At 42.5% G+C, this 23,552-nt stretch overlaps 2 protein-coding genes across 3 annotated transcripts; both read left to right on the top strand.

Moving 5' to 3' along the window:
• The first annotated feature begins 8,650 nt into the window (after positions 1-8,650).
• lrrc3ca (leucine rich repeat containing 3Ca) lies at positions 8,651-13,698 on the top strand. Its single transcript, XM_076760257.1, has 2 exons — positions 8,651-9,167; positions 12,384-13,698. The coding sequence occupies exon 2, from the start codon at positions 12,464-12,466 to the stop codon at positions 13,259-13,261; it is 798 nt and encodes a 265-aa protein (XP_076616372.1). The 5' UTR covers positions 8,651-9,167; positions 12,384-12,463; the 3' UTR covers positions 13,262-13,698.
• Positions 13,699-20,541: 6,843 nt separating this feature from the next.
• Positions 20,542-23,417, top strand: csf3a (colony stimulating factor 3 (granulocyte) a). 2 transcript variants are annotated; one of them, XM_076760235.1, is made up of 5 exons: positions 20,542-20,600; positions 21,092-21,264; positions 22,180-22,287; positions 22,386-22,526; positions 22,617-23,417. In XM_076760235.1, exons 1-5 carry the CDS (start codon positions 20,585-20,587, stop codon positions 22,803-22,805), a joined length of 627 nt encoding a protein of 208 aa, XP_076616350.1. In that variant the 5' UTR covers positions 20,542-20,584; the 3' UTR covers positions 22,806-23,417. The 2 variants fall into 2 exon arrangements, with proteins under 2 accessions (XP_076616350.1, XP_076616351.1); XM_076760236.1 differs by lacking the exon at positions 20,542-20,600 and adding an exon at positions 20,661-20,734.
• The last annotated feature ends 135 nt before the right edge of the window (positions 23,418-23,552 follow it).

The following is a 23,552-nucleotide window of genomic DNA, read 5'->3' as shown; positions in this document are numbered from 1 at the left end:
ATAAATTTATATCCTTCAAATTCACCATAAACAGTCTTTCTTTCATTTTATCGCACTTGCTGGTTTTTATGGCAAATGAGAAAGAGAAAGAGAGAGAGAGAGGGATGTGGTGCACAAAGCAATCCTTTTCTTTTTTGTCAAGACTAACATACAGTACAGCTCAGAGAGAGCACTGGTGGTTTATGTAAGCATACGTGCTTGGGCTTAGACTAAATATCTACAGTTTATTGTCTGTCCTCAAGTGTGCCCATACAATTTCCTTCTGTTCCATATTAAAATTATTCATGTCTAACTCACTTCTCACTCAAAGGCCTGTCTTTGTAGTCGGCATATCATGCAAGCTATGGCACTTTTTAAAGCTTTACCATGTTCTTTGAAGCCTTTTATGCCAGCTGCATAATCCTGCGGAATTTACAAAGATCAGAGAAACTGTGACATTCACAGCTGCGTAATACCATTCAGTATTCACAGAGCTAAGACACACTGCAGTATTCAACATCTGTGCACACTCCATCTTATTTACATATTGTCTTGAAGCTACACCTGCAACATCAGCAAATAATTTAACACCTTTCCCAAAAGTCAAGTGTGCATCAACAGCGAAGGTACTGCCATCAGCTGAAGTACAGCAGGTGGCAGCTGCTTGTCTGAAGATGCACATTGTACAAGGGAATAGTTGGCTCCGAGTGCATGACCTTTTGATTCACCAGACAGCCAACAGCTCAAGATGTACAGTACATTCATGCTAGTTAAGTCAGAACTAAAGGTTCATTTTAAAATCAGTTTCACAAATACAATGGCTGACTGGGTCACTTAGATGGGTCAGACAAACAAGCACTCAAGACAGCAAGCTTAACACTGCTGAGATCCAGGTTCAGTTGGCTCGCAGCCCCATCAAAGCTGGTGAGGCATTGTGTCCTGCTTGGTGTGTCGATATTGTGTCTTTGCCTCCACACACTCCCCAGACAAAGAGAAGAACAAACCGTTCCAAACTGAGAGGAAAAAGGGAAAGGAGCACACCCATTCTCTCAGTATTGCCTAATGATAATGCCTTTGTTTGTGTACCTTTTGGTCGCTTGGGCTACAAACCATTACTGTCTTTCTGAATATACAAATGTACATCAAAATGACTTGCAAGAAAATGTTCTGCGATGTTTTCTGGGAGTGTGTTTCCCAAAGTGCTCAATTTCAATTTTACTTCATTTTCTAATATTCTCTCCCCCCGTCTCTTTGTCTCTCCCCCTCATTTCCTCCAATTTCTCTGTCACACACGCTCACACACTGTACATGATGGCTGCCTAAAAGCTATTTAGTGGTTAATGGGTTTATCTCCCCAGAAGTATGCCGTTGTGATAGCCCTCAGCTGATGTGTTTTAGCAGCTATGTGTCATTGTGCAGCGCTTTCCTTCATGTCTTACAGCTCTGTTCAGCTGATGTTCAGAAGTGCATTATTTAAGAAAGCACAACAGAGAAAGACAGATGATTTTATTTAGTACAGCTAACACAGGCTTTTACATCTCTGGTCTGGTGGCTATCAGTCAATGGAAATGCACTAACCTGATTTATCTAACCGTTCTACCATTCTTATCTGTCTTCCTCTGCGAGGGTGCCCACTCATCTGACCTTGGCATGATAATAATAGGGCTGAGGAGCTTGAGCTGTGGTCCAGCAGATGTAGTGGAGTGTATGTACACAAATACACCCACACCTGCACGCATGAACAAAGGTGCAAACACACATTAAAGTTTGATTCTGCACTTCTTCACCAGAAAGAAAGACCGATCTATTTAAAGGAATATAAAAGAATGTGCCAGCTGCCCTCGTCCGTACAACAGAAGTGGACTGGATTATGCTACCTTCAAAATAGAACATGTTTGAGTCCTCTGTACCTGACAAAGAGACAATTCAGGCTCAAAATGTGGTACTTTTCTGAACCTAATAGAGAAGAATTGTGAATGGGAGCTGCTTTGAGAGTTATTTGAGAGATAAAATTCACCTTATCAAAGCCATAATCAGCAGCATAATCAAAAGGATCACCTGAACTCAGTATTCAAGGTATTCAAGGCAGGGGAAACAGCCAGCCTGGCTCCGTCCAAAGGATATAAAATGAGCCTTTGTGCACCCGTAATTCACACAAGTTAACACATTGTACCTCATTTGCTAAACCCATGCAAATTCTGAAGTATAAAAACGACTATTTGTGGTTTAACAAAGATTTTTATGCTGACTACTTGGCTGTCTCACGATGACGACAGAGTTCCAAGAAGTCACTGTACCCAGTAAAGAACTAGTGCTGCATGGATTAAACAAATGAGATTAAACATGTTAATTTGTGAGCTTCAGTGTATGAGTGACACTCTTTGGACAGAGCCGGGCTTGCTGCTCCTTCCAGCTTCCAGTCTGTATGCTAAGCTGTCACCTGCCTGTTGCTCAATATTTAACAGAGGGACAGGAGAGTGCTGTCTACCTTTGTTGAGCTCCCTTTAAGAAATCAAATTCTCAAAAATGTCCTCGAACTTTGAACAATTCCTTTTAATGGCAACATGGTGCATTCAAGACAACCTGTGCTAAGTTTTTAAATGTATCGTCAGAGTACATTATTTTCAGGCAGTCATTTAAGAGACTGTATTTACATATTTTTTCTTGTTTGCAACTATTCCATTGCTATTCTAACCCTGTAATGCACTCACACACAGACTTCCTCTTTTCTAGTGCTAGTGGGCAGGCTGAAACAGGGAATACTAAGTACTTAGCATCCAAAAATAGTCACCCAGCTGAAGTTGTTGAGAGACGTTAGCAAAGTAGATGGACACCCGCTCTCAGTACCACCTGCTTTCCTGTTTATTTATTGATGGTTCTGTGTTTTCTGAGGCCTGATACAGCCTGACTGTTGGGGAAGTGGGGGAGAAAAAAACTTGGTGTGTCATAGATCTGATCTATCTAAAAGGGGCTGTTTGGTGCAGCTTGATGTCCTGTGTCATGCTGCTTTACAGATGCAGTATCAGGGTGACAGGTAAACAGCCGCCGCTTACAAATGAGCACTGGACAGGTATGTCAGAGCACAAGAGAATACAGGTCGTGTACATGACACTGTATATCAGTTGACAGTCTAATTCTAAATAGCACAAAGCACAAAAATCAAATGGTGAAACAGAGAAATTTCATTGTTTTTGAAAATTCTATCCTCATTTAGAATTCGTTGGCTGCAACACATTTCCAAAAAGTTGGGACTGGGTCATGTATGTCACTCTGTTGCATCACCTCTTCTTTTAAGAACACTGTGGAAGCGTTGGGGAACTGAGGAGACCAACTGCTGTAAGTCTGACAGTGGAATGTTTTCCCAGTCTTGCTTGACATCTACAAAATATCTGAATCTTTTCATGACATTATGTGCTGCAGACAGTGAAATCCCCACGTTCACCCCATGTTACATTGACAAACATTATTCTTAAATTGTTGCACTATTTGCCAGCATGGTCTGTCACAGAGAAGTGAACCTCTCCACAGCTTTACTTCAGAAAGGTTCAGCCTCTCTGGATGCTCTTTTTATACCCTACCATGTGACTCACCTGTTGCCAGTTAACCTAATTAACTGTGAGCTGTTCCACCAGGTGTTTTCCTTTAGCATTTCACAACTTTCCCAGTCCTTTGTTTCCCCTGTCACAACTTGTCTGAAACATGCGGCTGGCATTAAATTCCAAATGAGGATATAATTTTCAAAAAAAAAACCAAACAATTTGATTTCTCAGTTTCAGCATTTCATATGTTGTCTTTGTGCTATTTTCAATTAAATATTGAATGCTTTGTAAATCATCAGATTCTGTTTCTAGTCATGTTTTAAACAGCGTCCCAACTTTTTTGGAAACAGGGTTGTACCTAAGTTTGGTACTCTCAGTGAATTGCCACTGCTTGATCTTATAGGAGTAGTTTGACATTTTAGGAAATACACTTATCCGCTTCTTTGCCGAGAGTTACATGAGAATATTGACATTCATATTTGTCCAGAGGTCTTGTAAAATCATAAATGGAAGTTTAAATTTCTGATTTTATTCATATTAAGCAAAATAAATGTCTTAATTTGTGAGCTTTTCATGTGCTGGTAGGCTAATTGTTTTACCTCTGGACAGAACTAAACTCTATCACCTGCTTCCAGTCTTTATGCTAAGTCAAGATCACCTTCTCCTAGCTGTAACTCCATATTTAGTGTACAGACATGACAGTGGTGTTGATCTTCTCATGTAACTCTCAGCAAGACTGCCAGTAGGTGTATTTCCCAAAATAGAGAACTACTTCTTTAAAAGATATTGTTCGGCAAGGTGCAAACATGAGTCAAATAACACCTCTGCCCCTGATTTATTGGTTGAATGTTGACTTGAAACCGTCCCTTGAAACATTTAACCCAAAATGTCTGTAAAGGTTGTTCTGTGAGTAACGTCACTGTGTTAGATTTGGAGACGTGTGCTCTCCCCTGGAGAACTCCACTATGAGTGAAAGTGAATTCGCTGCACCTCAGTGTTTCTGAGTAATTATTTCCAAGCAAAGACTAGTCTCATTTCGTCCTGTGGGTTTTAGCTGATCGACAGGAGGAAGAGCGAGTGGAGCGTAATGTGTGAACTGAAATGAAAACACTCAGCTACAATGAAATAATGATGAAAAAGAAAAATCTTTAAAAAGTCAAATGTTCACTGTATTTAGCCCTGGTAACTTCCAGGTTTGTGACAGATGAAAAGACTAGAATGACTTGTTAGCTCAAGCTATTCTGAATTTGTGCAGATGCTCCGAGGAAATCTGTATATATAAGAAGAGAAACCTACATGACAAATATGAAGCAGTGGATTTTACTCGTGAGTACTTAAACCTGAACACAACATAACCTTTGCAGCGTTAGAGGAAGTAAATAACGTCCACAACAAACCTTTAACATTCACAGCATTGACACACGGTTTTTATTTTTGAGCATCACATTCCCAGCAGTGTCCTTGGAGGTCTATAACGTGACCTTTAAGGTGAACACCCCTCCCTGGCTGTCATTGTGAATACGTCTGAGAAACACAATGAAGGACTAAGAATTATTAATTACTTTAAAAGGGCAGTGGAAAACAGCTTCAACAACCTCTATCCTGTGTTGGCAGGCAACTGTAACAACTTAACATTTAAGACGGCATACATCACAATCAGTGTCGCCACTCTGTTGATTGCTCATGCCTGCTGTAAGAAATGTTAACATGAGACGCTTCACACACATCTCCCATAAATGAGAAGCAAATGGAACGCTTTACATTGACATTACGCAGATGTAAGTATAAGCACACTGTGTTTTCTCTTTTTAAAAACAAAGCCACACTTAATATGGATTCCACAAAGGAAGCAGATTGGATTAACTGGCTTCATTAGCTGGCAGAGTGAAATACAGTCGACTGTGACCTCAACGGTATTGATGAGCTGGGGGTCGATGTATGTGTAGATCACTCCTGTGCATGCATCAGTCAGCGTTAGGCACCATTAGGTTTCCTATTAACCTGGTCAGCCCTGAAACAGTTCCAAACCTTTTCTGCTTGTGATATCAAGCAGGGTGTACTTGTGAGGCCCCGCGACAGAGCGTGTGTCCTCTGAGCTGTTCAACCTGGTGTTTTTCATTTCGCACACTCCACTGACTTACAGTGATTTTCAGCCACGCTAACTCAGCTCTGTGGACAGCAGTGACGGTCTGTTGCTCTGTCTGTTGGTTGGTCGACCACATGAGTCTGGACTGAAATATCTATATCTATAGAATGGGTTGCTCCCCTGATCTTCCCTTCAATACCACCATGAGGTTGACGTGTTTGGTTCTGAGTGAAATATCTCCCCAACCTTTGGGTGGATTGCCATAAAGAATTGTATGTACAAACATTCACGATCCCCACAAGATGAATTATAATAAACTGCTGACTTTGTTGTCATCATCAGGTCAAAATCTGGATTTTCCCTCCACTTTGTTTTATAAACAAATGCGTGGAAAACTAATGAAATTCCCATCAGCCATAACTGTATATCTAAAATGTATTCTATTTTTTGGAAACACCTTCAAGGTATTATGAACTACAAACAACATCACCCACTTGGAACACGCCAGAAAAGTAAAATCCACCCATGATCTGTTTTTGCTGAAGATTCAACACTCCAGCACTTGTGGTTTGAGGCTTTTGACAAGGCTCAGTCAGCCAAAGCTCCACCGCTGGGGAATTCAACAAGCATCAGTGAATATCTAACACTTTCATATTGCTAGCCCATTTTTCCTTAATGTCAATAATATCAGACTTCAAAAGACAAGGCTCTTCACAGGGAAGATGAGGTGAGGTGACCCCCCTGTTTCTGGCAGTAGCAGGGAAATCCTTTTAGTGCACCTTTCCCACTGTTTTTGATTAAAAGGTTCAAGACTGGTAAGGAAATAAATAAATAAAGCAGAGTAATGTTGTATTCACAAAGACAAGACAGGACTTTGATCTTGTTCAGGGACGAGGAGGAAGCTGGAAGCCAAAGACAGAGAGCGTGTGTGCGCTTAAGCATATACATGTGTATGTGTGAACAGGCAAGAAAAAGTAGGATAGGAAATGAGAATGTAAGGGGGAGATCTCATTAATATGAGTCCTTTTGTTCCGCTGCACAGAGAAAACACTAATGGCAAAACATTCTCACCCTGATAAGGTGACATTGTGGAAACTCTGGTTCAAGTATTTTCCCAGCCAAATTCCCACTCAGCTCTTGGACTTCAGGGACCAATGCAGGCTTGCAGGCATGCCTGCACAGGTGTCAGGGTGGCAGAGAGGATGCTGCCCGAGCCTGCTTTGAGATGCTTGACAGGCTGGAGAGAAAAACGTAAGGAGGGAAAAAAAAAAGAGGACACTTTGATCCCCTTGAAAGTATAGTCTATCAGGACATAATACTTGTTTGATAATGCATCCAGCACCCGTCGAGCTGACAACCTCAGATGAGCATTTGAAGTAATCTGATGAATCTGGGGAAGACTGACTGCCAGTGCACTCTCCTCTCTCGATGAGGACAGTAATCCTATTTTCTGCTGTTTCACTGTCATATGCTATTCCACTTATCTGATCTTCGTCTAATTGACAAGAACAGTCTTGTAATCTCAGGGCTGTGAAAGGGGTGAATGTAGCAACAATGAACATTAAGTTACAGTATGTGTGTTTCTCATGGGGACTGAGATGCACAAATTCATCATGATGAATTTATCAATCAATCAGTCAACCCTGCCATGTCATACCAAGGCAAAACCTGCATAAAAAAAACAAAAGATTTTGTTTTGGCTCTGATTTTGGCCAAACTAATCAGCGTTTTGTATTGTACATCTCCTACAGGTTAATCTGGGCGCTCCACGCTGTCAGTTTACAGGTTGAACATGAGACTTGGCTTGAGAAGCACGACTGAGAAGTCTAACAGAAAAATGAGTGATGTATGGCCCAAAGGGACAGATCAAATGTTTTTCTATGTGATAAGACTTTGAGACTTGGATCTATTTGGCTCCATCACTGCTCCAAAACTGCGTCTTGCAGTGTGCCCATGAAATCCAATCTTTGGCTACCATATGGATGAATGATCCAGACAGGGACGTGGCAAAGATATGTTAGAGAACAGCAATATTTAACTCTGACTGATCTCACCGTATATTATTGGATACAACCAAAGAGCGTTGAAATATTAGAGTTGCAAGTTAAATATATATTAAACATAGTTTACTTTCCTGCTCTCCTTTCTCTGTGAACACCCCAATCGATAAAAACAGATTATTTACAATTCATGCAGTGAACACTAATCGGCCCCAAGGCAAAAATGAGCTCTGGGTCTTTACTGAGCCCCCCCAACCCACACCTCTCCCCCAACAAATTTTGCCTGGAGCACAAGACACCAACCAGTATTCCTGAACCGGAATACTACCATGCCCCATGTTTGCTGTAAGTTAGTTTGTGAAAATGTGGGTAAGCCTAAAATTATTAAAACTAGAATGCAGGAACAACAATTGCCACACCAGCAAACAGAGGTCTTTGGGCCCCTGATTGTCTGGGGCCCTGGGGCTGTTGTTGGCCCTGCCCCGTTGGTAATCCAGCGCGGGCAGAGCCAACTTTCCCACTGTCCAAGATCATCCCTTTAAGGAGCATAGTGGCATAAAAAAACATGATAGAGAGGAGTAGGACAGAAAGAAAGAAAGATAGAAAGGAAGAAAGAAAGACTCAAGCTGTGGTTAATCATTCCAGAGTACCACAGAGGGAGTTTGGGTGGAGTGTCCCACTTTATTGATTTTAATTCCATTAATACATTATGACTGGCTGCTTGGCAGACTCTGCAGGCCAGTGCCCATGCACGTCTGTTTCCATGTTGGATTTGATTGGGCTTCCTTATCGGCTGGCAGCAGGCAGGAAATGGGCCTGGAGACGGCCAAAGATCCACCGCCCTGGCAGCCAGGCTGCATGTTTGAAACAACAAGCTTCAGATCAAAAATGATTAGTGTGGGCTGCCAACCCAAGTGCTCCATGTATGAGCCCTGCACGCTGTATGAGATCACCCCTGTGTGTGTATGTGTGTCTGAGAGAGAGAGTGGGTGTGTGTACATGTGAGGGAGGGGTACCACTTTACAGGCACCTGATGCATGCACATCAAATCCACTTCACTCACTGCAATCAACAGATGCATGTGAATGAATGTAATCGGCCAGACTCAGCCTCGGCATGTGACCGACCATTTCCAGCCATTAAGGCTTGCCGTCCGTGCGTAAATGCATTGCGCGCCCCGTGTCTGCCATTTTAAACTTTGCAGTATTGTTATTATTATTTCTGTGATATGCGGATCGGAGTCGGTGGGATACATCAGTGACGGTCTTGCCCCCGCGCTGTGCCCTTGTCAGTTCGCGCTGGCTCCGGCGATGTTGCCTGGTTTTCTGGTTGCGTGGAAACTAAAAGGCTGCACTGAACTGCGGGAGCCTTTCCACTGACGCTTGGCGGCTGCCGGAGCGGCTCTCAGCACAAGTTTAACGAGCCGCAAGAGGACCCGATGGAGGCGAACCAAAACACTGACCGAACTGCGTCCGTGAGAGCGCTCTGATCAGCTGGACGATCTTTTTGTCGGACACTTGCTGGGAAGCACATCATGAAAAGGAGAGGAAAAGCGGCAAAGACGTGAGTGTGTGTGTGTGTGTGTGTGTGTGTGTGTGTGTGTGTTACTCATCAAAACGCGTATGTTTTCTTTGTGATATTGAACGCGTGTGCACATTTTTAATCCAGAAAAGATGTTTTGGAACTGTTTCCGGAACTGTTTTAATTCAGGTTTCTAAATATGACTGATGCTGGAAAACAAGCCCTGGATGGTGCTCACTGAAACAGGATGAAAGACTAACTTGGGGGTATCAGTTCCCACGAGGCATCGCCTTTATCTCCTGTCCTTTGAGTTCATTTGCCACCGCATGCTTGTTGCTTATGAGCAGAATTTAAATTTGAGCACGAGGTGATACTTAACCCACTGTTGCGCTTTAATTTTACATCTCAAATGTCTTTAGCCTATGTTGTGATTAATTTAGATTAAAGTAATTAGATCAGTGTTGCTTCAGTATTGAAGTTTGTGTTGAGGGGATTAATACTGACATTGATCTGGAAGACATATTTCAACTGATTACACTGAGTGTGAGATCAAACCCTAATCTCTCTGTACATTAAATGGCATAAGACTATAAAAAGAGCTAAGTGCCCCTCTGTAACAATGTGCTTATGCATATTGCTCTGTGGGTTAACAAGATTATTCAATGGGGGAAAATGAGGTGTTCAGGCACAGTGGAAATCTGCCAAGTGCAGTGTTGTGCTCTGAAGAACAGAAAGAGCATCTCTAGTAATCGAGATTGGCATTGAGTAAGGGATCGGGAGTGGATAGAGCTAAAAGCATTCAAATATGATTATAGTTGCATTAAAAGTCTGCATTTCAAGTTAAAGATGTCAGGGATGCTTTATTTTCCTGTTTCCCTCTCTGTCACTCCCCTCCACCCCTCACCCCCCCCAGTGATAACTAGAGACATGCATCTTATTTGCCATTCATGCATTGCTTACAGCTGTGATGTGGTGCCGCGAGGAGGTCACATTCATAACACTACGTCAGAAAACACATTAACATAACAAATTTGGGTTGCGCTTTAATGCCTCTCATGTTTGTGGTTTGAGTCCAAATTACTGCCCCTCAAATAATTGGTGCCAGAGACTTGTTAGCTCAGCACTGACAGCAGTGAATTTATGAAGTGAGAGGCTGACCTTTGGCTGCAAGAGCGGCGCATTTATTGTGTAAATTAAAAGCAGGAGAGTTATTTATTGCTGAAGTAGGCAGTGACTTTAGGAACATTGACGAAGTCCTCACCTGATTTAGAGGCCAACTGATTTATTGCATTGACAGTATATGGCTGAGAGATGGGTTATATTTGTTATAAGGGTGCAGACCATTTGTAAAATGACTTCTTTTTTTTTTTTGGCCAACAGTGTCTTTGAGAAGGATATTTTGCATGGAAAGCTGTCTTTGAAAATCCTTTTATACTGGTGCCCCACCCTGCGATTCATTAGGTTTACACCCTCTCTTGTTTATCTCATCCACAGGCGACACTTCCTCTCGCCTTTATTCTCTCACTGCCAGCTGCCTTCATCAGCTGTCCCTTTGACTCACTAACATTTTCCCTGTCCCTCCTTCCTCAATATCTCATTAGTGTCACGCACTGATCTCTGTGTTGTTATTGTAATGTTATCCCTCTCTTGAAATCCTCTCGATATCAGTCTTTCTTTCACAGCCCTGTGCTGGTGCGTCCAATTTCCTTCCTTGCCCACATGCTTTCTCCTCCTCCGTCACCAGCCTTCGACTTCTGTTCCCCCATTATCTCTCTGCAAAATACCAGGCTGGCATGTTACGTGATGGGGAAAGTATAGCCTTTACAGCAGCATAATGTTACCCATTTAGTTGAGGCGAGACTTTTTGTTTCCTTGGGTGTTCAGCTGCATCTGTCATGCTTTTTTACTTTCTCATACACCCTGCTGACACTAAGTGCAGAGGGAAATCCTTTGGAAGCTGATGTCTGGATGAGCATCTCATATCTGAGAGAGGGAAACTCCAGCTCCTTAGTAGCAGAGGCTTCATCATGTGCATTGCTCCCATGCATCGGCCTCCCTCTCCCCCAATGGCTCGTTATTGGGGATGTCCGACAGGCATTTCTTAAACCAGTGTAACACTGAATGTTATTAGCTGTGTCCCGTAAACAAATCATCTGCCCCCCCTCGCACAAGCACATACACACCCCAATTGCCACTACACTCTGTCCTCTACCCCCAACGTCATGTGATACTTAGAGGTACTTAGAGATCGATTTCATTTTTTAATCTTGGTAAGTGGATCTTGCCCAGTCTCCAGCCATTTTGAAGAAATCAAGAAGTCTGGTTGAACTCTGTGGTTTCTTTTTGTCTCAGGGAAGAAAGGCCATCACATTGTCTGTTTTGTTGGCCGGGTTGCTGTTTATAGCATTAGCATTTACCCCAACAAAAGGATTGGGTGGCCAACACTGATGCTACACTGACTTAAGGAGTTTTTCCTTAAGAGGATTAGTAACAGGATAGGAGGTAGCCCTGATCATCTATTAATGAAGTGTGTTAGGGTGGGTAGACCTGCTATTTTCAAAGGCTTACATACAAAATATAAAGTGTAATTTACAGGACACACAGACAAGCTTTTACCTCTGTGTTACTTGCACTTCTGACTAAATAACCTTATGGACTAGTGTCTGCATAGCTTGACAGACACCATGCAAGGAAAAGTTTAAATGGCCACTTTTACTAAAATTATTGCATGAGAATTGCAGCAATAGTTTTAGAAAGAACTGGACACATGATATATGTACTCCATGAAAAATCTAGTTGGACTTGCGTGTTGTGCTGAACATTTTGTTCCTCGTGGTGTCACATCACTATGTTAATGCCACTCTCTGTGTACTGAAATAGCCCGGCATCGCAGGGATGTCAATTATAAAGGAGGCACAGTGACACCAAAGGATTTTCGGAGCTTGTTTATTGCGCTGGTATGAAGGGAATGTTTGATCCTTCGACTTTCCTGGAAATGCAACAGAAGTGCGATTGTTTCTGGCCAACAACGCGCTGAAATGAGCCTGCAGCATTCCCGCTGCCTTCTCACTGCAATTAGACAAGATAGTCTGCCCCCCATTTCTGCCTTAAATAACACTATGGACTCAAAAGAACATCATTAAACACCCACGTTTTACATGAGGAAAACATTTCACAGTGCAACCTGAACTTCTCTTTTTTCAAGGGGGAGTCTTCTAACCACTGCTAATGTGACTTGCTCTTATTTTTATATCATAGGTTCAACAGCTACTGGGGAGGTTGATGTAGACTTCAGGTCCTGCACCCAGGTAACCCTTCCTGGAGCATGCCCATATCCCATGATGTCCCTACCTGCAGACAGACTGCTGCGCCGCTCAGTGGTCATGTGTTTGCTGCTGCACAGCCTGGTGCTAATGACCTTCTGCTTCCACCATGCTGCCACCAGTTGTTCTAAGAGCTGCTACTGCTCCGAGAGTGAGAGCGGCGGCAAAACGGTCCGCTGCAGCAATCTGCTGCTCACAGAGATCCCCCAGGATATCCCCAATGACACACGGCGCATCTACCTGGACTTCAACCTCTTCACTACAATCCCAGCAAATGCGTTTGCTGGTTTGCCCCACCTGGTTGAACTGGATCTATCGCATAATGAATTAAGCCAGTTAGAACCAGGGGCGTTCAGAGGCTTGGGCTCCTCATTACAGTTCCTTGACCTTTCTTCAAACAAGTTAGTAAACTTTAACCCTGAGGCCTTCGAGGGCCTGCGGGCTCGCGCCAACCTAACAAACAATCCATGGCATTGTGACTGCAACTTGCAGATGGCCTTGCCCCGTGTTGACCTGGAGCCTGCATCGCTGACGGGCATTGTGTGCCACACTTCGGATCCTGAGGAAATAGGAGTTGAAGGACTTGCCTTCCTGTTGGCACCAGACATAGATCTATGTGTGGTGATGAAGAGGACTACAGATGTGGCCATGTTGGTTGTCATGTTCGGCTGGTTCACCATGGTCATCTCCTACCTGGTCTACTATGTCAGGGCTAATCAGGAGGATGCCCGCAGACACCTGGAGTATCTCAAGTCATTGCCCAGCAGACAGGGCAAGTCAGAGGAGTCTTCCACCATTAGTACTGTGGTATAGGGTTGACATGGGACCTGAAGTGGTAACCAACACCAAACACGTTGGAGCTACAACCTGCAGCTACACGATCATCAGTCAGAGCCTAGGTGGGCAACAAGACATGCGCCTGCACGAGAACACCAGGCAGATACAACCTAGCCCAGATGAATAATTCATCTTTTAGCGACCCATTAGGAGTTTTTGTTGGCTGAGTTGATGGTCTAGTCTGTGCGTTGAGGGAGAAAAAGCAGCAGCATGTTTTTGGCGAACTCCAAATATGGGATAGAAATGGGATTTATCCAGTGGTGCATGCACCTTGATGCACCTCGCTCACACAGAGACAATTCCAGAGAGCTATTCAGACAGCGATATGAGCAGTGGGAAAGGGCAACTCTAGAATGAGGATTTCCATGTACAACTGTTTTCCAATAAAACCCTTATGGTATTCACTGCTATGTAAAATTATGTTTTCCATTTAAATTGTTTTTGGTGTTTCTCTGACTAAACTCCATTGTCTTGCAAAAGATGAAGAAATACATACAGTATTTAGAATCTGAATCACTCTTAAGTAGATGCATATTCAGCTCACTGTGCTGATGAATCAGATTCCCATGTGATGAAGGCCTCATCAGTTATTCTGCGATGTTTATAGAAGCTACTGCGCCCCAGCTCCATATTGATGAGAACACAAACCTCCAGGCTGCCTCTATATGTTAGGAGTATATGACAGGAAGCCCCTGCTAGCTCACCCCATAACCAGTGGGATCCCTAAATGATCTATACAGCACAGCAGTACTCTACACTGCACATACAAAGACTCATTGTCTTCGTTTAATTTGCTGTTCTCCTGATGTGTTGGTCAGCCCAGGGAACAAACCAAAACTTGTCACCCAGAGGTGACAAAGGATTTGATATAGTCGTGTGACATATCTGATAGAAGCAGACTTTACAAAGGCATAGCATTTAATGCCTACCTGGTATCAGAAACACACTGCAGCTCTGGAATTACTCCTCAGTATAATATGCTAATGTTTACATGCCAATCTCCAGTCACAAGGCCAATAACCTTGTGTGCAATATCATCTAATTGTCAGAAAAGGTTGATTTGAGAAGCAGAGAATTAGAGGTTACTGCAGTTCAGCAGTCATTAGAAGGAGAGAGGGAGAGAGACTTCAAATCTGAGCAGGGACAGGTTTTTCATTTTCTGCTAGGAAAAGAAAAGCCCATTAATGATCACTCATCACTCTCACCTCTTCACCCAGATGAATTCAGGACACACAGGCTAGTCCCTCATGGTCATACCTGGTTATCTAGAGAGAGCCTCTTCCACTGTGCTGTTTTTCATTCTCCCATGCCTTTAATAAGCAGCCGTGGTGCCCCTGGAAGCCATATTGTCTGATGCGGTCACTCTCATGGTTTTTACAGATAACATTTATGGGGCCATGACCAGCTGATCCATTTGAAAGGGATGCTCGGGATGTGAATCTCCAATTTCACCAGACTGTGGCAAAGAGGAAAGATGCATTTGTGTCTCTTCTAATTAAATTGTCAATACAAACCACAGAAAGGTAAATGTATTTGAGTGGAGATGTAATTTAATCCTCATCTGCCTGTGCTCTAAGACATGCTCTTGTCTTCTCCACAGACCAAGGCAAGAATAAATCAGTGCTATTTTGAATAAGCAAACTTTATGTTGAAGCGGTTTGTCAACAAGGATTTCCCTGTGTCAGACACACAAATGCCTCTAGAGCAGAACAAGACCAGTAAATGATTTATGGTGGCCATAAAAACACTTGAGCAGAGAGTCTGGGAATGTACCCATCATCTTGTGTGACCCACTTCTTGAGGAGAAATTAAGGGAGAATGCCACAGGGGATCAGCTGCCCCCTCGGCTGTCTGACTTACCCTTGCTTAGGTAAAGCACTTTCCAAATGCCCTTGGGCTGCTTGGTGAAGGTCCAGAGCGCCCTTGGTGGCAGCTAAAGTCAGTCCCACCTCATCCTCAAACTGCCTCTCTCGAAAGGCAGACTTTGGTCTTTAAAGGAATAGTTTGACATCTCAGGAAAATCACTTGTCACTTGCTAGGTTAGCTAGCTTAGCATAAAGATTGGAAACAAGAATAAAGAGCTTACCTGGCTCTTTTCATAGCTAACAAAACCTGCTCACCAGCTCCTCTAAAGCTCACTAATTAAAATGTTTGTTAAATTCATACAAAAACAAAAGTGTAAAAGTCAGACTCCAAGAAGTTAGTGGTCCCAAGATATGACATGCTCATTAATTAGCTTTAGACATGCTGGTAGGCAGATTCAGCTATTCCATAGAGCTAGGCTAGCTATTCCCTCATTTTCAGTATGTATGCTAAGCTAAGCTAAGCACCTGCTAGCTGTAACTTCTTATGAAGTGCACAGACAAGAGAGTGGTATTGATATTCTGGAAATGTCCAAAAAGACTGAAAGATTTCTTTTTCAGAAAACCACTTTAGCTAAACCATTTATTGATCCATTTCCCCTGTTTTCCTCTAACTAAAAGAACAAATTCACAAGCTTGTGCTCAACATGCTCTTTCTTGTTATCCCTACATGCTTAACAGTGTCCATGCTCCTCAGTTTCTATAACAGGCTGAGTTTGTATTACAGAAAACAATGATATTGATCTTGGCAGAGTTAATCTTAAGGAAGCCCAGGTACAGCTCCCCGTGACGAGCGGGAGGTTCAACAGTACTGAAAAATAGATGGTAAGCCTCCCTCTCTGACATTTCCTGCCACATACACACACATTACACACATACTTCCCCTATCCTCTGATAACAGACTCTCACGGCGGCTTTGAAACCAGCCACTGTTAAAGGAAGGCCACTAGAGGAGATGAACATAAAACTAGACACAGACATGTGTGACTGTATTTCTTACAGCTAATGCATGTGAGTGCGCACATTCTTTTGTTCACCTGTATGTACGACAGGTGTGTGTGCATGGCGGCAGTGAGGGTACTGGTAATGTAACACCTCTGTTCCCCGGCACACATAAATGTCGCTGAGGTTAATTTAAATTTCAGGCCAGCTCAGCTTGCCCCAATTGCTACCTTAGACACGTTACACTGGTGTGAGCATTACAACTGCTGGGTAATGGGACACAAAGTGGAGGATAAGGTGACGCATCCAATCCCACAGAGCGCAGCCCTGTTTGGGGTTGGGTTGCAGGTGAAAATGTTTCCAGGCTCCAAGATCACATAGGGCCTCGCAGTCAGGGCCTGTGTGGGCACCCAATTAACTCTTTTAGCCAAAACAGGTAAGTGACACCTAAGATGATGCGCCTGAGGAGAGTGACAAGGACATCCCTTAAGTGAGTGTCAATATTTTGTGATGATCTGTCTAAGGAGAAAGCAATGCGTGAAGGTCCCAGCTTCGTTTTGTGTGACACAGCTCCCCCTGTCGGTGAAAGTGTGGAAGTGTGGGGAAAATAAAGGCCTTTATGTCCACACAGCAGTTACAGCATATTAAGCATATTATCACTGAAATATTAAGATATTAAACTAGAATTGACACGAAGTCTGTGTCTATGAAGCAGCGCCTCAAGATTAGGTGAAAATACAAGATTGCAAAAATCGAATTACCAACAAAGTAATTTACAATCACTTTACTTTGCCTTTACTCAGGGAAGTACTTTGCTGGATTGGTAATCCATCCTTGTTTGAGTATACTAATCCATGTAACAGTATTTTCAGTGAGTGTTAACAAAGAAATGTTGGATCTCGTTATAAATCTCCATATATTGGTATTACTTTACGGTATGCATCATAGTATAATGTAATGTCAAAATGCTATGGTAAGATGTCATACACCAATGTACAAGTGGTAACTCATACAGCTATTACACAGTAAATGGATATTAGACTTGTTAAAGCACAGGATGTGAAATGGCTGAAATGTGATTATTGACAGGTTGAATTAGCATTATTGACTACAAGTGTATGTGGAACTATTGCACAGGACGTAAATATTTAATGTATGTTTAAAATTTCCCTGTAGACAATAAATCGAAATCAAGATTCAGAGATGTGACCTACTATCAAGTATGACGTAAATGTAATGTAGGTCAAGATTCTCAAGAACCGATAATCTTTTGTGAAGGAACATAAAGAATACACGGATGAGTTCTCATTAAATGCTTTGAACTGCGTAAGTCACCATCAGAAGATAACACGTGAGAGGTGTACTGAAGTGTCAAATTCAGCTGATGAAGATGTCTTGTATCTGAGTCAGACTTTTTCTGAAAAGTCATGCCACGTTTCCTGTAAAATCACTTCCTGAGCTACATCCACTCTGGTCAAAACCTCCTTCCTCTCACATTCAACACATATCCTCCCAACTGGGGCCTAATTTTCCATGTAAAACGCATCTTTCATTTCCAGAGAGAAAGCTCAGCTTTACACGTGAAATGACATGACACGACCAGTAATAAAAACCTTCTTTGAATGAGATCAGGCTTGGACATCCTGGAATCTGTCTTATCATGTAACCACAGCAACTTGAACAACAGATGCAGATTTTTGCATCCTTACAAGCAGTTTCTGATACATTTTGTGGAGAAAAATCACCTATATCTCATACCATTCCCAAATACATCCATTCAATACCTATCACTGGTATATGAGATGATACTGTTGCATTATGTCAAAACATTAGCTTATGTCTTATCTACATAAGTAGTCACGCCACTAATCCTTTCATGAAATCGTTATGATTTGTGCAGTCTTCCTTCAATGGTCCTCTCTACACGCACCTATGTTTTCTATAGACCTGGGTTGCTTGGTAACAGATCCAGGGAGTGACTTCTTGGATATCACAGAGTAGAGAAGACACTAAAACGGAGTCATTGTCAAAGGCCTATATGACCTGTGACCTTGGGGCCTTTGTGTGCTTGTGACTAAAGCAGAAAAGTGAAAAGGAGAAGGACATTTCCTTCACAAGATGCTTTTTCAGTTCAGTCTCTGTTCACAGGATTGATGTTTTGCATGAATGCTTGTTTTAATGTTAAGATGAGTTAATGCCAGGCCCTTTAGGCCAGATGTGCAAAATGTTAGGAGGCATTCACTGGTCAACTAATACTCATTGCAGATTAACAATATCTATCTTTCAGAAGCAGAAAAGATTTGATATGGACATGCTGTATTAAACATCTTTCCTTTACTTAACATGCTAAGCACTGAATCCCTTTATGGCCATCTTTGGGCACTTTGCATCCAGGTCCTGCCTTCAGTCCCTCCAGACTGACGCGTGGGTCCATGTTTTGAATGCCTGTTGAAGAAACAAGCATTGATCATCCCTGCAGAATCTTATTTTAAATCCCTATCTATACTGCAAAGCTTTCACAGACTACAAACATGGCATACTAAATCGAATGGACATCACGCGCCAGATATCTTTGCACTCGTTGACAGTGTTGTTAACTAGCAAACATAAAGGTGACACTGTGTTATGGATGAAATGAAGCATCAGAGTGCATGTCTGTAAAGGTGAAAAGGCAGGACATTCTTGTGCAGACTTTCTCTGCTCAGCCAACGGCAATCTAGGACATTGTTCCACTCCTACAACCAAATAGTGTTTCCAAATGGGTCAGTGACGGGGCTACAGAGCGAGGCCTCAGCAGTGAATAATGCCCTCCTTTCATGTGCAGGATTGATTGGAGATCAGACCAGTGTGGATTTCAGGGATCAGATTTGACGGCCTCACTTCACAGCCTATCAAGCATGCCAGACGTAACACAGCTACACGGACTGATCAAGGGGCCCTCCTGTCAGAGCATGAAGCAAACTGATCTTCTACAATGGAGGCACAGAATGGACCTACCATGTGATTACATAACTCCCACCACAATGGTATATTTGTCTAGACTTAACAATTTTGAGGATTAAGTAGCTGACTGGAGGTAGAAAAATAACATGTTATTCTATTGACTTTATTGCAAAGAGTCAAGTGTGACGCTCGGTGCCACTCGCGTGTCTGTGTGGTGAATATGTGGCTGGAGCCAGCAGCGGGTTAGCATAGCTTAGCATCAAGGCTTGAAGCAGGGGAAGCCTTGCTTTGTCTAAATGCACAGACATCAGAGTGGCATCGGTTTGCTCATCTTACTCTCAGCAAGAAAGCAAGTAAAAGTGTTTATTTATAGACTTATTGATTTAGTTATTGAGTGAGAGAATTTGTGTTACCTTGGTGACAGCTGTTTCTGAACTTTGAGGGATTTGTGAATGAAATGCAAACACTTTTTGCAGAGTGTAACCACACAGCTGAAGTGTATTTTGTAAAACACATGATTCCACCAGATGGCACTCTGGTATTTGTCAAGCCTTGCTGTTTTCTCTCGTGTCCCTACTATACATGTGCACCAATAAACTCTGGTGAACTCACTACCCTGAAATCAGTGGGCACCTGTATGGATGAAGGAAGCTTCAGGTAAGACAAAACAAACAGGGGCCACAGTTTAAAAATCACCCTAAATATCATAATAATCTTATTGAGTTTCATCAGTAGGCCACAAAGCCATAAGCAGTTGTCCATACAAGTATCACGATGGCCCCCAAAAACACACCGGATGACCACAGACGTCATAAGAAAACAACTTTCAGTTTCCATTTCCCTCTTGTACTTCTGTCAGGAAATACCTGTTTCCTCCAGGTCTCTTTATGTATGACTGAATTTTGTGCAACTGGTCAGACTCATTCTTGAACTACAAACTGTTGCATCAGTATAAAAAATCAGTGATGAATTCCAGTTCCCAAAATAAAACTCTTAAATTGTGTTACTTTGGAGGTTTTTACGCTGAAAAGTGAAGTGCCTAACAGACTACCACTTTCCCTCTTTTCTTTTTCTTTTATTATTTTCATTCTTTTGGTATATATATATATTCACCTGCTTCATCCCTTTATTTTCCTTGAATTTTAATAGTTTGTCTTTGTGTCACTATTTAGTTTTATTTGTTGTAATGTTATGTAATTTGTGGTGGATTTTGTTTGACAAAATGTATGAAGAGGTACAATTATTTTGTGAAATGTATTTAAAAGAAAATCCAATATTGTAATCATTACATTGTCAATAATGTCACTATCAATTCTACAATTGAAATCCAAGTAAGTTAGGCTTCTCAAAAAAATGACGGGGTTCTGAATCTAAGTGTGTACATTTCATGGAAATCTCCTCTCACTCATAATGAGACTCCTTCAGATGAACAAATGACAGGAAGTCCCTCTTCATGGAGCTGGACCTGTATATATATGACAATAAGTGTACTTTAAATCATGGATAGTGCTCATTTGAGGTCAATACTTAAAGACACTCCTCAACAGAGGCCATGAACATCCTGATTGGTGAGTAGTAGTGAGGTAATGCTTGTGAAATGCTGCTTTCTCTTCTCTGCTGATCATGTCCAGACACTGCAGAGACTCAGAGGAAGAGCCACAAGGACCCATTCTGCACGAACCTTTGGACTATTAATTAACTGGTATTACAGCAAAGTTCATTTTAAAGCATTTGGAGCAGTTTTAAGGAGTGCATACTATATTTATTAAGAGTTTATATCCGCTCAGACTGTCATTTTGGCTGTGTTTAAACGCTGTAGTTACTTTTGGCTCAGGGTTTCACATTACAGCGACTATTCTCAACTCATGCAGTCATTGAGCCTGAGGGGAGACATGCCCGGTGCTGCAGCACAGAGGAGCTGCTGAGGAGAGAGCCAAGCTTTGTTCTCCCCGTTGTCCTCCTCCTCTTCCTCACTCACGCACACACATTCTGTATTGGATGCACAAAGGGGATCGTCTTCATGCCTCTGCGGTGACATTTTGATTTCCTCCTCTTGCAGTCCTCGCCATTCCCTGCTACATGGCCACGTTCGCCCGCAGCGCACCTCTGCCGGAGAGGAGCGCACTTGTTGAGGATCCGCAATCTCAGGAGATGGTGCAGAGGAGCCGCGGCTTAACGGAAAAGATCCTGCTCGCCATTCCCGACGCGCACAAATCCTGCATTCGCTCCGAGGTGAGAGGCAGTAGGTGGTGGCGCGTTGTTCCGTTTGGATCTAATGTGTTTTAAAACAGCTGTGAGGCTGCTGCGGTAATTCTGCCTCATGAGCGCCAATATAGGGACTTTTGCATGACTAAGCCTGGCAGTGACGCTGTTACGGGTCTGACACGCTGAATAGTGACTTGCTGAATCATTAGATACATCGCAATCGGGATTTGTACAATATATAACTGAGATGGGTTGGTATTAGGTAGTATTAACATTGTAAGTACTACTTGTTGCCGGGGTGGGATCAGTATCACTAGCTGAGTTTAAGCAGTAATAAAACTGCTAAAAATAAATAAATAAATAAATAAAAAAGGAGCAAGCATCATAATGAAACTGCTAAAAAAAAAGGGCCCGGCATCAGTGTCCCAAGTCTGCCAAACCCGGACATGCATTCATGGCTTTTTCTCGGTGGACGTGCAATTTTGTGTCCTTGAGTGTTTCCATATGCTACTTTATGCGTTGCATTACATTCTTTGAACACTGCAGGTTAGACAGTAGAAAGCCCACAATGATCTTATAATATATGATGCATCACCCAGATGAAACTAAGTGAAACAGGTCGGATTAGCAGCTCAATGTTAATAACCCATCATAAAACATAACACAGACATGTCTTCACTGTGTGTACTTTGGACACTTAAAGTACATTTTGCAGTAGATTCTTCATCCATGACTTTTACTTGTAATGGAGTATCTTGACATTGCGCTATTACTGCTTTTACTGAGTAATTCTGCAACCACAACAAGAGCACAGAGGGACGACATGTGTGCTTCCTGTGGCATGCCAAGCTGCTATCTGTCCATAACAGAACTCTCTCTCTCTCTCTCTCTCTCTCTCTCTCTCTCTCTCTCGCTCTCTCTCTCTCTCTCTCTCCACCTCAGGCCCTAAAGCTCAACTCCTCTGAAAATGCAAAGCTTACGCTGATGGCCTCCACCATCGGCATCCCCTCTGCCCCTGTGCTCAGAGTCGTGTCAGAAAACTTCACTTTGGTAAGCATCTCCAAGGGGGATCATCCTGTGAACAACAGAAGGGTTTGAAAAAAAAAAACAGAGAACATGACCAGTGCGCTGCTGTTCTGTCCTATCAGGAGACCTGTTTGAGACGCATGTCTGAGGGTCTTCAGCTGCACCGCACCTTGCTGACCTCCGTCTCCCCTCACCTGGAAAGCAAAGACAAAGTGACTGAGCTGCTGGCCGACATCAAAGACCTCGGCATTCAGATCAATAAGGTGGGAGAATACTTCCAAATTTGTCTTTTCGTGACAGATCATTTCTACTTTGATGCACCTTTTCACGATGTTGTTTTGTGTTCCTGACAGATTCTGAAAATGGTCCAAGGAGAGGCCGCGGTGCAGCCCACACCAACCCCTGTCGCCTTGCGTCTACCGGGGACCTACGAGGTTCAGGTGGCAGCACACCTGACTCTGGTGCAGCTCCAGTCCTTCGGGCAGGACATGGTCCGCTGCCTCAGGAGTCTGGACCGCAGCAGTGAGGAGACAGAGAGCTGACCGATAGACGCCGCACCCTGACTGCTTTTGGCTCATGTCCAAAACGTACCTTGACCGGCCATTTTTTATTATGGCATTTATTTATTTATCTATCTGTTGAAAATTATTTATTATTTGTATCTATTTTTATTATATGTATTTATTTAATTGGAGCATCAAATATTTATTTAGGGAGTTTATTTTTGATAGCAAGTCTTAATATCTCTCATTAGTCCTCTTTTTGCTGACAGCTGAGGCACCAGGTCTGCTGAGCTCTTCTCAAAGTGCTGCATTAAGTCTACATTACACAGCAATAATGGAAAATAAAACCATCCTCCAGTCTGACTAAACAAACATGTATATTTACATTTTAGTTGTTCAAGACATGCACTAATAACTCTCTCTATAGCAGAGTTAAATCTAAAAAAAAAAAAAGAAATGTGTAGCCAAGCAAGAAGTTTTGAGAACTTTATTAACACTCATTTTAGGGGACTGGGGGCATCATTTAGGACTAATCAATGATTAACATGATCTGCAGGATGTTTAAATGAAACTATTATTTTTGTATGAATCTGTCTGTGTGATTAAAAAAATGTATGTTTTCATTTTCTGTTCTTCCAATAAACTTTTCTGAAAAGAGAGGAGTTCCTTTTTGTCAATGACCGCACTCACTCTGACGCCTCATTAATGAAATTACTTCTAAAATTCCAGTGAAGCTAATATGGCGATAGAGAAGTGCAACTAAAAGTGAAATAGAGGCTTCAGTAT

Source organism: Chaetodon auriga, chromosome 20 (genome assembly GCF_051107435.1).
Source record: "Chaetodon auriga isolate fChaAug3 chromosome 20, fChaAug3.hap1, whole genome shotgun sequence".
Classification (NCBI taxonomy): Eukaryota; Metazoa; Chordata; class Actinopteri; order Chaetodontiformes; family Chaetodontidae; genus Chaetodon; species Chaetodon auriga.
This window is presented reverse-complemented; position numbering and strand designations above follow the sequence as displayed.

What these genes read in the sequence shown, in the direction of transcription:
- lrrc3ca (XM_076760257.1), top strand. Translation starts at nt 12,464, where the DNA reads ATGATGTCCCTACCTGCAGACAGACTGCTGCGCCGCTCAGTGGTCATG.
- csf3a (XM_076760235.1), top strand. An exon ending in TGTCAGAAAACTTCACTTTG is followed by an intron (nt 22,288 to 22,385) that starts GTAAGCATCTCC and finishes CTGTCCTATCAG; the next exon opens with GAGACCTGTTTGAGACGCAT. An exon ending in TCGGCATTCAGATCAATAAG is followed by an intron (nt 22,527 to 22,616) that starts GTGGGAGAATAC and finishes TGTTCCTGACAG; the next exon opens with ATTCTGAAAATGGTCCAAGG.